Below are 18208 nucleotides of genomic sequence, written 5' to 3' on the forward strand. Positions count from 1 at the left end.
TTAATGTTCCCGGTCGCGGCGTCGCACCGGCACTGCGAACAGCGGCAGGGTCCTCGTCGGCGACGACAACAACTCGGGGTCGGAGTTCGTCCTCGGGTTGAGGTCGTCGGCCTTGTTTACGCGGCGAACCGAGGGCCCGGCGGCGGCGGACAGGTCGTGGCACACCTCGTAGGAGCACTTCCTCTTCTGGAGGGCCTCGGCACGGACGGCCAGGGAGCGAGCGCACACCGTGAGGAGCACGATGAGCGTGCCGAGCAACAGCGACACCATCGGCCAGAGGACGCAGTGCAGCAGGACGCTGGTGTCGTGGGAACGCCGCCACAACACGTCATCCGGCCTGAAAGCACAAGGAAGAAGGAAACATGAACAACGCCATCTTGGTTTTTTTGCAACCAGTGAACAGGAAGTGACCATATATGGACTGAGGAGGAGTGACGTAGAGACGCCGTATACGTCTCTGGTAGAGACCTGTCAATCATTTTCTCATAGACTTCTATACAACCAGAGGAGTCGCCCCCTGGTGGACACTAGAGAGAATGCAGCTTTAACACGTGAAGCTTTGAAGAACTTTAACCGGAGGTTGCTGCTTGGTTTTAATCTGGACATAAAACTTCAGATTTGTAACTGTTCATTTGTAAAGTAAATTTGATGTGAGAGATAAAACTTGTAACTTATTTTTAACTAAATATGTCTGTTTGACTGTGTGTGTGGTAAATATAGAGCAATACAAAAATAAAAAAGGAAGGCCTTACGAAGCACAATAATACTACGTTTATATTTTCTGTAATCAAGCAATCGATCTGGTTTAAATGGTTTTAAACGCTGTTTCAAAAAGAAAATGTATTAGTTTTTTTTTTTTTATTTGATCTCTGTTAATTTACTGCCGATGAAACCCAACACTTCCTGTAGCTATTTCACATTATTTCACACACGTTTAATTTACGGATAAATACAAGAAATAAATCAAACTGACTCTCAAACAAACAAAGTAAGAGCAGCTGGAGAAAAGAAAAAGTCAAATTAAAAGTTTATAAACCAGGTCGTAGAACCTTCATGCCACCTCGGATATTACCTCATAAATCAAAAGTTCTGTTCCTCATCTTTAAAAAAAAACCTTTGAGTGCTCCAGTTCTTTTTTTCCTCTAAAACACAAAATAAAATCGTATCTTATCTCCCACTGCGCTCCTCATCTACGAAGCAGAGCCTCCTCATCGTGCAAAAGATAAAAATAACACAACCGAGGTCACAGGTAGAGCGTCGTCTCTGGAGGATAAGAGGATTAAGCCGACACGATGAAGGAGCTTTCTGTTTCTACGTCTATGATGTTCGGACGCAGCATAAAAAAGAGGCTGAGCTCGTTAAAAGATGTAACCTGAATATAAAAGACAAAGAAAAGGTGATTTAAACATCGGTCAGCCTGTTTTATTTGGTGCTTTCAGTGTTTGTGGAGCATCAGTATCCTCCAGGTTCAGTCTTAATTAAGAGAAGTTACAATCAGACGTGAAATTGTGCATTAATATCATTTAATTTCCATATTTGTTTTGGTGCAAGTTGCAGTCATGACATCATTTCTTTAAAGGAAACCCTTAAAGGAGGAGAAGAAGAACTCAGATCTTTTACTTGAAGAGGAATCCTTATTATTTCATTTCCTGGTTTATTTATTATTTCTATTTGAGTGACAACAATGTATTTGTGCTCTTTGATCTTTTTGTTTATGCATGAGCTGCAAGTCCTCACAATTTTGTGCAATGTTCCTTTTTTTGTGTGAAAAAACTGTAAAACAGCATTTTTTTAAAGACTCAATCATCAATGTGTTTCCTCCTTCAGCTAAAGATACTTAACAGACACTTTAATCTTCAAGATTAAAGAGTCACTAAACTTAAAGACGTTTGGCCTCCAGAACGTGAAACAAGTTTCGTTTAGAGTATCGATCAGAGTATCGATTAGAGTATCGATTAGAGTATCGATTAGAGTATCGATTAGAGTATCGATCAGAGTATCGATTAGAGTACTATAGTATCGATAGAATCCTAACGATACCCGTCCTTACGAGTGAAGACGTTCGTCCAATCAGATTCCTCTCGTGGTCAATCAGGCGTCCAACGAAAATCCATCCCAGTAGTTTGTAACCTTCTGCAGCAGCAACAGCTCTCGGGTGAAAATAAAGGTGATAATGGAGCTACAACGTGTTTAATCCCAGTGTGAGGTTTCACAGGCAGCACATCGACGCTTCAGTCCATGTTTCCAATATCTCACCTGTCTCACACCTTCTGAAGTAGACTGTGAGTGTGTGTGTGTGTGTGTGTGTGTGTGTGTGTGTGTCTCACCTCCTCTGCTGGTTGAAGAAGCAGGTGAAGGACTGGCTGCTGACCTCTTTGGTGAAGTAGTCCTCCCACCACAGGACGCTGTCTTTGTTCTTCTGGTTGTCTCGCTCACATGGAGGGACGTAGGAACACTGAGGGACAGAAGACGGATCAATAATTAGAATATTAAATTATTACTCTCGTTGTTAAGCGGCGACGTTTAAAAAAATGATGACGGGAGAAAAAGGAGAAATGACATTTATTCATCACGTATTTACTCTTTTTAAACATTTTATTTTTCTATTTTAGATGAATTTCTTTACTTTATTTCTTTACTCTTATTGCTATTGTGTTCTATGTTGCTCTGGTGTCAGTATTATTTATTTATTTTACTCTTAATAATTGTTATTCTGTTGTTCATATATGTTTATATTTGTATTATATTGTTTTTTTATTCTTCTGTTGTAATCTTTAATTAAATAATTAAATAATAATAAATCCTATAATAATAATAATAATAATAATAATAATAATTTCCTTCGGGATTAATGAAGTTCTATCTCATCTCATCTTCAAAATGTTTCAGATTAAAAGCAAAAAGCATCGAAACAAAAGTATATTAAACTAAAACATCGTCATAAGGAAGCCGAGAGAATATTAAAACATGTTTCTACTCACTTTAAACCTAAATATATATATAAATAAACACAAGACATTCTTTCAAGTAGAAGTCAAACTCTTAAATGTTAAAGAGTGACAGACGTCTCTTTAAAAGTCGTGATTACCGCCCAGCAGGGGGCGCTGCAGTCACAACGAGGAGACACGTTGATACTGATTGGCTCAGAGGGGGGGGGGGGGGGGGGGGGGGTCTCCATCACTCTCTTCTTCTTCAGTTTAGTTTCAAACATAACCTCACACACACACACACACACACACACCAGGAGGCTGATTGGTGTCTGGCTGGTTACTGTGGATCAACTTGTTGCTATGGTGACTGTGTGATTGGTGGGGGGGTTCAACCTAAACTTCATCTTCAGCTCAACACAACGAACAACTTCACATCAACAAGATGAAAGATGAGACGATAGAAATACACAAACCTCCATCAGAGAAGGATCCGACTACAGGAAGTGAAGCGTCTGACTTCCTGTTCGTATCTTAAATATTTAGAAACATAAATAAAGAGCTTTATGTCTTAAAAAGTCTCAGCAAGAGCTGGAAGTAGAGCGTTCTGTCGGGGACTATTTTCAGCGGTGGATGAATGTCTGTCGCCCCCTGTGGTCTGAAGTGGTAGTGTCTCTGAGCACCAGACTCTTTAGTCTCATGTTGCTGCAGCAGGTCTGACAGTCTGAACCCTCTCAGTCCTGGTTCTGGTTCTCCCGTGCCCCCCTTCCCTCCAGCGGGTCCAGCGATACGTCCCGGGTCTCCAGGGTCTCCTGGGTCTGTCCACGGTGGACCGGTCTCTGGAGACATCGTCTCTGTCTCCGTCTCAGCAGCCAATCAAAAACACCTGGCCCTGTGACATCATAAGTGGGTCGCTCCTGTCTGATGATTGCGTGTTGCTATGCCAACAGGCTGAGGGGTACAATTACGTGTGTGTGTATGTGTGTGTGTGTGTGTGTGTGTGTGTGTGTTTTGGTCCCTAATAAAAGGCCTAAATGAGATCAATCTGGAGTGTGTGTGTGTGTGAGGGTGAGTGTGAGTGTGTGTGTGTGTGAGTGTGTGTGTGTGTGTGTGTGTGTGTGAGTGTGTGTGTGTGTGTGTGTGTGTGTGGAGGGTTTTCTGAGACGACACGACGAACACATCGATCAGGATGATGTTCACAGAGACTCACTGATGTATTTCTTATTTTGGTTTCACATCCTTCTGTTGACATTAAATAAAGTCTGAATAAACTAGACATGTACGGAGGCCTGGAGTGGACAAAAAGAGAACGGGTTTGATTATTTCTTCGGCATTCATTGAGTCAGTGTGGCTCCACTCTGTATATAATCCATCGGGTTTAATCATGATGATATTTATCCGGCAGAGAGTTTGCCGCGCTTCTCCTCACAGCTGCGCATTACGTTTCTCAGAGATTCGTCCAGCGGTTTTCCAGAAAATCGGGAAAAACGGAGCAAAATTTCTCTATTGACTCGAGTGGGGTTTTGGCGTGAAGAGAGCAAAAAAACACTGAACTTTGGGCCCACATTGAGTAGCCGTACTTTAACGTAGAAAAATGATTCGAAGTTTAAAACATAGAACAAACGCTGGACTGTATTGAGCCAAATGGACATTTTGATAGCTAGCACAGTTTTCATGAAGTCACAGATTAAGTTTCAGGAACATCTTGGGTCCGTTTCAGATTTTATAATGGGTGTGTATTGCACGGCGCATTAAGAGCTAGAGTGATGACATCACTGTCAGAGTGGAGCGGAGCAGGAAAATATTCTGTGATTTCTCCAAACAAATTGCTCCCATTCCCACAATTCTTACTGTTTATTCACCATTTTGGGTCAAAACGTAGGAAATGTTGTGCTGGTCGCAGTCATGTGACTGTGGAATCCAACAGATTTACACATTTGGCTCAAAGAGCCGCAGAGCGACATGAACTCAACCAGCTGCTCCATCAGACTCCATGTTAAATATCACTCATTTCTCAAAGAAAGCAGACGGTACCAGGTTTGTTTATTGCTCTGGAGCTCACATTTATAACACCACAAACATAAAAAACACATCAGCGCGTTCGGCAGAGTCTTATCTTTCTCACGGTATCCATATTTTGGCACTCAGACTCCTGCTTCTTGTTAAAAGGAGGCAGGAGCTTTGTTCAAAATCACTGTTTACTGTAACGTTTCTTAATCAGTCTGCCTCGAACACCAGGTGTGTCCTCACCATGGCAACCAGTTACACACACACACACACACACACACACACACACACACACACACACACACACATGACCTGGAGATATTCAGTCAAAGGCATCGTTAGACCTCCTGTCTCTCTCTCTTCAGTTACTTCACATATTCAGATCATTGAAACAAATTAAACGATGACGTATTATTATAGAATAAAGTCATTAAAATGTGTGATACCGATGTTTTTGTACTTTTAATTAAGTGAGTAGTAACAGAGTATTAGTACACTGTGGTATTACTACTTAAAGACACAGTAACGTGTGCTTTAAAGAGTGACTTTAATGGGGAGACAGAGGCTCCTGGCTGGGCAGGGACACACCATCGGCCTCCCACGACGTCCTGGAGCTCCAGAAGATCTACCTCATTACAGTTAATTAGTTTAACACACACACACACACACACACACACACACACACACAGTGATGTCGTCATCCCTCACTGATTGCATTAAGCGTTTTTTTCTTCCACCTTTCAAGCTTTCATAAATGAATAATTCTCTCTCTGACCTTTTCAGCTCATTTGTTGTGTTTTGGTGGCTGAATCTCTGGACGTTCACGAGGAGAATATAGTTTTTTACTTCTTTTAAATGATTAGTTTGGGATCAGAGTTCATCGTTAATATCACATGAAGTGACGGTGTCAGAGAGCCGAGCTGGCGCTGCGCTGCGGTTACATTCATAACATCATTAAGTCATAAACGAGGACATTACTGGGCGAGTAATTGGCTGAGTGAAGCCACCCACCTGCCTCCGTCTCCTGACTTCCTTCCTCTCTCTGGTTCTCTGTTCTCTGGTCAGAACTCGGAGTTTACAGCTGATTCGTTCTTTAGATAAACCGAGAGGGAGATGGCAGATAATGGCTGATAATTCGACCGCTATATTAGGTTAAAACATGATTTATTTCATATAACTTCTAGTTGAGTTTAGAGCTGAAACAATCGATCGATCAGTCGCCTCAGATGAGATCAAACTTTATTGATCTCAGCGTCTACAGACACACAGACGTCACGTATTGGTCTTCTTCTGGTCTTTTTGTGTACATTTGCTGTAGTTTGCTGAGCTCTCACAATGGATTCTGGGAAACGTAGGAGGTCAGTAAAGGCTGTATGAATAATAAATACATGTGTACGTGAGATAATACAAAGAGAAGAACTTACTAACGTCTTATTCAGTTTAACATCAGCAGCAAAGATTTTACGCATAAAACAAACTAAAATAACTAAAAAGTGTGTGTGTGTGTGTGTGTAGTACTGTGTGTGTGTGTGTGTGTGTGGAGATGTCTTAGCATGGCTTTAGTTTGTTGTTAACACATTCAGCTCAAATGTTTCATGTGATGGACTGAAACACACACGAGCCTCAGCATCATTTGGTGCAGGAGAAGAAAAGCACTCTGGGAAAATATAGTGAGAGTCGACCTGTGTGTGTGTGTGTATGTGTGTGTGTGTGTGTGTGTGTGTGTGCCCACATGTATTTTACTTTACCAGCATACACACACACACACACACACACACACACGCACAGCATTCAATCCATTTCTAGTATAATGGAGTCTGCCAAGCCGAGCTGGACTACATTAGTATTGTGTGTGTGTGTGTGTGTGTGTGTTAGTGTGTGTGTTGTGTGTGTGTGTGTGTGTGTGTGTGTTAGTGTGTGTGTTGTGTGTGTGTGTGTGTGTGTGTGTGTTAGTGTGTGTGTGTGTGTGTGTGTGTGTGTGTGTTGTGTCTATATTTGATAGAAAGCCAGCGGAACATTATGAGCTCAGAGTAATAAAGAGCCGACAGAGAACACAACACAACCATTCATTTAATATGCAGACATACAAAAATAAACTTTTATCAAACTTCAGCCTCTGCATTCACTGTGTTTGTATTTAATATAAACATATGTTTATATATATATATGTATATATATATATAAACATATATATATATACATACAGTGTATGTATTAATTTGCTGAGTGCAAAGTTCTCTGTGTTTGCAGTGATTCATGTTTAAAGTCATTCTGAGAGACAAAAGACCAGAAACCGTTTGTCTTCACATCTCCTGAATCCAACAAACACACACACACACACTCACACACACACAGTACTACACACACACACTCACACACACACAGTACTACACACACACACACACACACACTGCAGCAGGTCAGCCGTGTGTAAAACGTGTCTTTTTGTTCGTACAAAAATGAAACGCACTCCTGACCCCAATAACGAAAGATGTTTGTATGTGTGTGTGTGTGTGTGTGTGTGTGTGTGTGTGAGTGAGTGTGTAGTAATGTGTGTGTGAGTGTGTGTTTGTTCGTCACGTTGGTCGGTTATTAAAACTCTTCATCGGTTATTAAAGTTATGATTTAGTAAAATCTCAGCTCGTTGTTTGACGCAGGAACAGAAAACGTTCATCGATGAACTCGAGACGTAGAGACTTCATCAACACACTGATGAGGAGCTAACAGGTTTAAATAGATTGGATCAAATAAAAGAAGCTTTTTAGTACAAAAATACTTTCTCCCTCTCTCTCTCTCTCTCTGTCTCTCTCTCTCTCTCTCTCTCTCTCTGTCTCTCTCTCTGTCTCTCTCTCTCTGTCTCTCTCTCTCTGTCTCTCTCTCTCTCTCTCTCTCTCTGTCTCTCTCTCTCTCTCTCTCTCTCTGTGTCTCTCTCGCTCATCTTTTTCGTTGCCGTTGTCATGGTGACAGAGCAGCATCAATGACACGCCCCCTCTCTCTCCTCTATATTTACTCTGTTGCCGTAGCGACGACCCAGACGTGCACTGAAGAAGAGGAGGATTCAGAGGAAGGAGACGGACAGCGACACCGTGTTTGTGTTGTTGTTGTTGTTGTCGTTTCTCTACATGGACGAGCTGTCTGTAAACTAGACGTTCTGTAAACTCTGTAGACAAGAAGCTCAATTAAAGTGCAGAAGAAACACTGAAATATGGCTGCATTGGCTACATGGTGTCGACCTGTCAATCACCGTGTAGCCCCGCCCCTAAAGCATCCCCTGCTTTATGGTCTGTGTGACTCTAAATGGACCATCATGTACTAAATGAACATCATGCTGTATTGAAGAAGACTTGAAACTAGAGATTGAGACCATAAACTCATGTTTACAATGTTTACTGAGGTAATAAATCAAGAGAGAAGTAGAGTCATTTTCTCATAGACTTCTATACAACCAGAGGAGTCGCCCCCTGGTGGACACTAGAGAGAATGCAGCTTTAACACGTGAAGCTTTGGCTTCACTTAAAGAACCGGAGGTTGACGTCTGATGGAAACGTCATTTTTAAGAGATAGAGATGAAAAGAAGTAGATGCATGAAATTGTATTAAAAGTTCCGATTTGCTTACTTCACCTGTCAGTTCAGCATTATTATAACAATGGAATAATAACAATAGAAAGAGCAGTTTTGTCGTTACCTTTGGGTTGAGGACCAGCTGTTGCTCATCAAAGTGCAGCAGAGCCACCGAGTTTGACTCCGAGTTGTTGACGAAGATCTGCAGACACGGATAAAGAGACGTTCCCTTACAGTCGGCGCCGCACGTGAACACACACTCGAACATCTCCTCCGGACGCAACACCGACACCACCTGCACCGAGAGAGGGCGGAGCGTTTAAATACACTTTCAATGCAACAACACTAATGACAGACAATACAACAGGATGCTGATTGCAGTTTATATGGAAAGGCTTTATTAGAAATAACTCCTTGAAATGTTCATCTCATTTTCAATAAGGGTCGTCTACGACAATTAAGCAACAGAAGCACAATTAGACAAAACACTTCACGAAAAACTAAAATAACAACAAGATAATTAAACGACACCAAATATGACTAAATAAAAATACATTAAATAAATATGAAACGATAAGTCAAAATCAGGAGGTCAAACTCAAACAGACTACTGAATTTATTCTTCATGGACCAGGTGCTGTTAGCTTTAGCTTCAGTCTTTTAGCACAGAATGCTATCATGTATGTCGCATATTCAATTTCTAAAGTGTTCTACTTTTAGAAATAGTTAGTTTAAAACATTAGGGTGAACGGAAGCAGAGTGTTGAACCAACTCATGCAGCTATCGCTAGCTATATTAGCATGTTAGCTAGTCAGCAAAAATGACAGTAGTTGTCTCGGGGAAAAAAAAGCGTCGCTGGATAGAAATCTTCGAGCTAAGATTACGTTACATTTGTGCGCGGAACACAGCTAAGTTAGCGCGCTAGCAAATCAAGCTAACGCCCACGTTAGTGACGTACATTGTGCGACGCGGGAAGAGTCGCGCCCACCCTCCGGTTCCCCCTTCAGGTAAACACTGTTAGCTCCGGCAGCACTGTTAAAACGGTTAGCGCTGTTAGCATCATTAGCAGTCTCCATGTTGAGAGCCGTGTGGAGGCAACAGATATTCTATATTGAGCACCTCTAAAAAAAGAAAAAGACTGAATTGTGATGTCTTGGTGGTGCAGTTTATTTATTATTATTGAACCTTCATTTAACCAGGAAAGTGATGAAGAACAAGTTCTAGTTTACGCTGAGAGTTTGCATGTTTCCCAGCGTGGGTTTTCTTGCTGCTTCTTCTGTTTCCTCCCACCAGCAAAGCACATATAATGCTGCACATTAGGCTTGAATATGTGAGTGATTTAGATTAAAATAAAGAGTGACGGCTGCGTTTCTTCTCCACTCAATGAAAGGACCGGAGCTGCAGGCAGGAGCATAAATATCAATCCATGAAAACACAATCAATCTCAGCAGATTGGATGAACATCTGACTGTTTTCATCACTCATGAGGTCAGAGACATGTAATAAAGTCTAAGTATGTTTGATTCATGTTGCATTAAGCTGAGGACAGAGACTCTCTCGCTGCTTTATAAGTTTGTTTGATTTAAAAGACAAAAAAAAAAAACCAGAACAAAAGGCTCCACTCTCTGTAATGCACGAGCACGATGTCAGGACGACGCAATAAGCTAACAGCGAGATCAATCAAGCCGCCGTGAATCCGTCATCCACGGTTCAGAGCCAGCAGAGGTTTATGATTCATGCCGGCTCTGAGACGCCGTGCAAACAGGTTTTAATCATCCACAGAGGAAAGTGACGCAGCACGAAGGAGCCGAAGGACGAATAAACCCACTTTGTATCGACAGTAAAGAAACAGATTTAAATACACGATGAATGAAATGAAAAGAAGCGGAGAGGATTTAACTAAAGGTCAGGTTTTCTTCTGCAACCAAGGGAAAAGGAGACGATGGTTATGACAGAATAACAGGTTTAATAACAATGACATCACATACATCTAATGTCCACAATGTCATTTTCAACGTCCCAGAACTATAAATAATGTTATTGATGAACTGGACACAGATTCATCAATAACTGTGATTCTGCTGACGTGTCAGAACCAGGTGAACGACACAAATGTCTGAAATCTGACTTCCTGTGTAGCTGCGTGTCTCTCAGCAGCACTCCTATTTTTTATTTTACTTATTTGAATTGTTAAAAAAAGAAGAAATCTTTGAGTATAAATGTAAAAACAGAAACGTGTTGTGCTGACGGACACGAACCAAACTCCACCGATCAGAGAACCTCAGCCTGCAGGTGGCGCTATAGATGAAGCTCAGTTAACCGGATCTACACCTCAAATAAACCACTTTGTCTTTATTGTAGATCTTATAAACACAATAAATGATTTCATACAAAAGTCTGTAAACGTGGTTTTGTTTGAACAACAGTCCAAAATATTCAGTTTGTTGTCGTTAGAATAAAGAAGTAAATAAGCTAAAGTTACTCGTGTCTGATAAACCGATACATCATTCAAACAGTTTGTCATTAATCATCTGTTGATAAATTAACTGTTTCAGCACGAATACTTCTAGTACTTCTAACAATGAGTATCCTAATAAACTACAGATCCTAATATCTGGTAGTCTTAGTACCTCTTCAAGGAAATCCAACACTACTACTACTACTACTACTAGTACTACTACTACTACTACTACTACTGCTACTACTACTACTACTACTACTACTATTACTACTACTACTACTACTACTACTACTACTACTACTACTACTACTACTGCTACTGCTACTACTACTACTACTAGTACTACTACTACTACTACTACTACTACTACTACTACTACTGCTACTACTACTACTACTAGTACTACTACTACTACTACTACTACTACTACTACTACTACTAGTACTACTACTACTACTACTACTACTACTGCTACTACTACTACTACTAGTACTACTACTACTACTACTACTACTACTACTACTGCTACTACTACTACTACTAGTACTACTACTACTACTACTACTACTACTATTACTACTACTACTACTACTACTATTACTACTACTACTACTACTACTACTACTACTACTACTACTACTACTAAGAAAATGAAAGTAATATGAAATGAAAACTTCTATTAGTACAACAATAAGAACAAATACTCCGCTGTAAAAAGTTACAGCGCTATTAATGTCAACAACACTGAAAGAAATACCAACACGAGTTGAGTATTAAGCTCCTGTTCTCACTGCATCAACTACTACTACTAGTACTACTACTAGTACTACTAGTACTACTACTTACATCTTAATATGGTATTAGTTTCGACATAATAAAATAATATTTCTGCAACACCTGATAGTACTAATAACAGCTTAATACTGATAATAACCTCCACAGTCACTTGTTGCTATCACTGCTATTAATTGGGACAGCAGTAATAATACCACCAACGATACTATAAAAAACAGTACTATCAATACCAAAATACATTAAAATCTTGACGAAATACTACTACAAATAAAAAATAAATACTTCTCTCCCATGAGCACAAAACACACAACTATTGATGTCAACAACTCTGCAGAGTAACACGAACACAAGTCGAGTATTGCGCTCCTGCTTTCACTAATACTGCCTCCACTAGCACTACAAGTACTACTACTAGTACTACTACTACTACAGAGTACAGGTCCGAGGCTCCAGCAGCGCGGCAGCGGCTGCTGCTCGGAGCTGTGGCCGGGCTCACCGTGCAGTTGGCCGGCTTGCTCTGCAGACTCTGCAGCGTCGGGCTGAGCCAGCAGAAGCCGAGGATGAAGAGGCTCAGGATCCCGCAGGCGATCAGGAACAAACCCAGCCGGATGCTCTTGTCCTCGGCCTCGGAGTACTCGTACGACACCCGGATCTTCGCCATGGCAGCTCCGCGGAGACCTCTCCGCCGGCATGGGAGAGGAGGAGGACCGGTGGAGGAGGAGGAGGAGGAAGAGGAGGGTGAAGGATGAAGGAGGAGGAGGCGACGCTGCTTGGCTGCTGCTGAGAAACTGTTGAGTTTGAAGACCGGCTGCTTTCTGTCTCTAAATCTGTTTCACCTTCCTCCAGCTTCATTTATCCTCCCTCCTCCTCTTCCTCCTCCTCCTCCTCTTCTCTCTCTATTCTACTGTCTCTATTTATCCTCTATTTTATTCCCAATTTATCTCTGTTCATTTTAATCCAATAAATACTGTAAAAACACATTTTACTTCAGCAAAAGTAGCAATACTTCATAAAGTTATATTTAAAAATCGAATAATGGGAAGTAACTAATATTCAAGTACTCTACTGAAGTACTATTTTGACGAATACTTTTACTTAATTTCAGTATTTCCATGTTATGTTACTTTATAGTTCAACACATTTATTTCATAATTGTAGTTATTAGTTACTTCAGATAAATAATATAAAATATAATCCACAAATAAATGATGAAGTATTATTATAGATTAAACTACCAGCAGTATATAAACCACATTTAACAGCTATAATAATAATACAATGATATAAATTACTTTGCATAACGAGCATTATTGAGCTTTTAATTTGGTACTTTGCCCCCCCCCCCCCCCCGGTCTGATGATGCAATCATCAGACTGGTGTTGTAGACTTGTTGTTCTCTCGGTGCTCCATGCTGGATGAGATAATCCTCTTAGAGAGCCGCTCTCTCATCCTCGGTTCCTCGGGGACAAACACATTATATATCGGTTATATATATATATATATATATGTTATATATATATATCAGGTTATTGGTTAAATGAATATTAGAGGAGATGACGTGAACTTTAACGGTTTATTCCAACAGGATACGACAAATATTGTGCCCGAATTTTGAGTTGATAACTGGAGGAACCTTTCAACACGGACACATTCATTCGTGAAGATGAGTCGGTGAAACAATCTATTTAGTGAACTGGAGCTTTCCATCAGGTCACATGATCTTCTGGAAATTGTAGAAGTTTAAATCTCCATCAGAGGATTTTTAGGCTTCTTGTCCGACTGTCGATGAGACGTAGTTGCGGTGACGTCATCCGTTGGTTTGTGGACTGATGTTTTGAAGCCTCGAGTTTGGCATCTTGGCCGTTAACATCCTGGTTTTTGACTGACGCCATCTTGTATTTTGGCCATGAATATCACCAACTTGTTTTTCTGCAACCAAACGAGGGTGAGAGGGTGAGAGGGTGGAGCTACAACGGATTGCTGAATGAGAGTTTTAGGATCAAAATGTTACAATTAACTTTCATGAACACACACTGTGAAAGGGTTAAAAACACAACAAGCTGTGGTGTCGACCTGTCAATCACTGTGTAGCCCCGCCCCTAAAGCATCCCCTGCTTTATGGTCTGTGTGACTCTAAATGGACCATCATTTACTAAATGAACATCATGCTGTATTGAAGAAGACTTGAAACTAGAGATTGAGACCATAAACTCATGTTTACAATGTTTACTGAGGTAATAAATCAAGAGAGAAGTAGAGTCATTTTCTCATAGACTTCTATACAACCAGAGGAGTCGCCCCCTGGTGGACACTAGAGAGAATGCAGCTTTAACACGTGAAGCTTTGGCTCTTTATTTACCGTCTTGATGATCTAATGAGCTGTTGTCTCATCATGTTTTAAAATCCTCCTCGGTGGCTGTATTCTCATCAACATGATCGATTTTCTTCACTTCATTACCTTCAGCTGTGAGGACACAGTTTCTCCACAGCGATCAATGGAGTTTCATTTCATCCCCTGTGTGTGTGTGTGAGTGTGTGTGTGTGTGTGTGTGTGTGTGTGTGTGTGTGTGTGTGTGTGTGTGTGTGTCTCTGATCGCTCTTAAAGATGCAACCAACCGTTCAAAATGGCTTCCAAGGACTAAATGATCAACAAGCTGATTGATAAGTATTGATTCCTCTCAACCGGCAGTGAAAGTGAAAAAAAGGCAATACAAGTACAAATATGAGGTATTTATACATTACTTGGGTACTTCCTACTTGTACATCAGAGGTACATATTGTACTTTTCACTCTACTACGTTTTAAGGGGAAACAATCCATTTTATAGCTTTTAATCACCAAATATATTTACAAAAACGACTGAATTAAAAGGCCCAGTTATCAGCGTTTTAACTCTTTCACTCTGATATAAAGTCGGTGAGTAAAAAGGTCAAATCCAGGTATTGAAAGACAGAATATGATCAGAGTAAAGATATCTGAATGATGTCCGTCAGGACGATAACGGGTCTCGGCCTGTTGCATAAACGTGAAGCTCTGAATAAAGCCTCAGCATTAAGCATCGTAATCAGGGAGGCATGTGGCCGGATTATTATAGATCAAAAGATTACAGATGAAAACGGACATCAGCGTCTAAACAGACTCACACACAGACAGAGAGAACACTGAGAACAGAAAGTACTAAACTCCTCACGTTAAAACTGATCAAATGTGGGAATAAATCAAACGGAGGAACGTCGTATCTCTGGTGACGACGTGTCGACAGTTGGTTTCTGTGGATTTGGGCTTTCAGGGAAATAAAACAAATAAAGCGGATAGAAGACGAGGCCACCATGTGACGGATCGGGCTGCACTGTGTTCGCTCCGGCTGTCAGCAGAGGACGGCCGACATACGTCACGAAGGAGACGCAAAGCTACACTTTATCACTTTGATCTGCAAACAGCTTCACTTTAGAACAAAACTGCTTTCTTATTGTGAAGTCCTGACATGTGCTCAGAGTTGATTTAAGTTATTTCTTGTTGTGTGATTTCTACCTTCAGCTGCAGAGAAACACAGAACCACTACAAAGAGACACAAAGAGACACAAAGAGACACAGAACGACTACAAAGAGACACAGAACGACAACAAAGAGACACAAAGAGACACGAAGAGACACAGAACGACTACAAAGAGACACGAAGAGACAGAAAGAGACACAAAGAGACACAGAACGACTACAAAGAGACACAAAGAGACACAAAGAGACACAAAGAGACACAGAACGACTACAAAGAGACACGAAGAGACAGAAAGAGACACAAAGAGACACAGAACGACTACAAAGAGACACGAAGAGACACAAAGAGACACTAAGAGACACAAAGAGACAGAACGATTACAAAACGCGTAAAAACAATCTCAAAAAGGCATAAAACTGTTTTAAGACTCATAAAAACTACAAAGAGGCTAAAAAAACTACACAAAGATGAAAAAAAACCCTACAAACACATAAAAGGAGCAGAAAAGACACAACGTGTCTCCGTCCTCTGGAGGTGAGGTCGTCTCACAGGAAGTTAGCTTTCAGACGTTTTAAACCTCAGAAGACGTTCGTCCCCTTCGTTCTCGTCTCGTGAGTCACATCGTGTTGATTACACGAGAAAAGACAAAGAAAGACAAGTTCCACTTTCACACCTTCGCCTCCTCGCTCTGTCTCTCACACCGTGTCACACGTTTCTGTTTTAGATAGTTCAGTCGGTTACATAACTGTTGGTTAACAAAATAAAAGAAGTAAAGAGAAACATCCAGGATAAAGCTGCGTTTACACAACATATGAATACAATGAATTCATTTAATCTGCCGCTCTTTTCTTGGTTTGCTCGATAAAATATAGTAAAACATAAAACAAAGGTCTAGACTGTAATGTAATGTAGGTAATGTAATCTAATCTAATGTAATGTATGTAATGTAATGTAATGAAGGTAATGTAATGTAATGTAATCTAATGTAATGTAGGTAATGTAATGTAATGAAGGTAATGTAATCTAATCTAATGTAATGTATGTAATGTAATGTAATGAAAGTAATGTAATGTAATGTAATGTAATGTATGTAATGTATGTAATGTAATGTAGGTAATGTAATGTAGGTAATGTAATGTAATGTAATGTAATGTAGGTAATGTAATGTAATGTAATCTAATGTAATGTATGTAATGTAATGTATGTAATGTAATGTAATGTAATGTAGGTAATGTATGTAATGTAATGTAATGTAATGTAATGTAGGTAATGTAATGTAATCTAATGTAATCTAATGTAATGTAGGTAATGTAATGTAATGTAATGTAATCTAATGTAATGTATGTAATGTAATGTAGGTAATGTAATGTAATCTAATGTAATCTAATGTAATGTATGTAATGTAATGTAGGTAATGTAATGTAATCTAATGTAATCTAATGTAATGTAGGTAATGTAATGTAATGTAATGTAATGTAATGTAATGTAGGTAATGTAATGTAGGTAATGTAATGTAATCTAATGTAATGTAATGTAATGTAATGTAATCTAATGTAATGTATGTAATGTAATGTAGGTAATGTAATGTAATGTAGGTAAAGCTGCGTTTTATGTGGTCGTTGAACACAACTGATTCAGAGACAGAAAATAACAGATTGTTCCTTTAAGTTCATCCATGTTTTCTTGTTTTATGACCCTAAACATTCAACAACTTAATTAATTAAGTTTATTAATCTGTCTTGTTAAATATGTTCTTCCTCTTGTCGCCACTCTTCCTCCTCTTCATCAATTTAACAGACGGCTTTATTCTCTACTGTGTCTCTACTGCAGCAATAAAACCTGCTTTTATCACCACATTAAGTCTTAATTACTCTCACATTGATGGTGTTCATAGACTGTGTGTGTGTGTGTGTGTGTGTGTGTGTGTGTTTACCTTCAGGCTTTAAACAGACTTCCTGCGGCAGGTTTCTTCCATTTCCTCCGGTTGTCACTCAGCTGTGGCTGTAATTAAATGTCAATTTATTCATGAGAAAAACAAAGAAAAACACAGAATGTTTGATGCAAAAACACTAAACTTACTTCAGTCTTTGCTTCGTATTTATTATCACTCAGCTTTATATGTTGGTCAAACTCACCAATAATAACTTTATTTGTTGGTGTTTCTTTGAGAGGTGGCGCCATCGTGTGGTCAAACTACTGAAGCACAGCTGACAAAATCATTCTCACCACTAAGTCCATTTAGTAGCTGCTCTGGAGCTTTCGATCCTCAGATGGTGGGCTTCTTCAACAGCTGCTAAATGACCTAAAGGTGAGATGAACTTTTAGATTTATCTCACAAACCTCCTCATGCTAATACACAGAACATCATTCACTTATTGAAGCTTATTTGAAGCTCTTGTTTTTATAAGTTATATATTTTACAAAAAAATATAAAAAATATATATTTTATTTTCAAGTCATTAATAATAAAAAAGCTTTTATTCTTATTAATGTTGAACAAAAAAGTAACACTTGATTTGAACTTTTATAAAAGATAATCGTTTAAAAACTACAAATATGAAATAAAATTAAACATTTTAACTCAAATGTAACTTTTCCCATTTAACTTAAAATAGATGAAAAACAACATATTAACAGTTTTAATGTCTTTTAAAAGTTAAAACTAATTTTGTTTGCCTGATGTTTTTTTGGCGTTTTAATCAGTTTTAATAAGTTATCTCAAAACTAACTGGACATTTAAAGCAGCTACAAGAACACGTTCATTATGTTGGTTTTCGCGCCCCCTGTGGACAGAAGTGGTATTGCTTCCATGAGCACAACCACCGTTTTACTATTTTTTTAGTTTGTAGAAAGCGAAGAAGTAAAGTGTCTATTAGCGGCCATGTGACATTAATAATATAACGATGGAGAAACAAAGTTGTATCCACCAACGTAAAGTTAAAATATTGATGTAAAACCAC

General features: G+C 39.6%; 1 protein-coding gene across 1 annotated transcript; it reads right to left on the reverse strand.

Annotated features, from left to right (window-relative positions):
• On the reverse strand, nucleotides 1-12454 carry LOC306713811 (calcium-activated potassium channel subunit beta-4-like; the record flags this gene model as incomplete). Its single annotated transcript, XM_079183643.1, has 4 exons — nucleotides 12249-12454; nucleotides 8621-8791; nucleotides 2328-2455; nucleotides 1-337 (listed from the first exon to the last, which is right to left on the reverse strand). Exons 1-4 carry the CDS (start codon nucleotides 12411-12413, stop codon nucleotides 1-3), a joined length of 801 nt encoding a protein of 266 aa, XP_079039769.1. The 5' UTR covers nucleotides 12414-12454.
• Nucleotides 12455-18208: the final 5754 nt, after the last annotated feature.

This window comes from Pholis gunnellus, assembly GCF_910591455.1.
Source record: "Pholis gunnellus genome assembly, chromosome: 22".
In the NCBI taxonomy this organism is placed as follows: domain Eukaryota; kingdom Metazoa; phylum Chordata; class Actinopteri; order Perciformes; family Pholidae; genus Pholis; species Pholis gunnellus.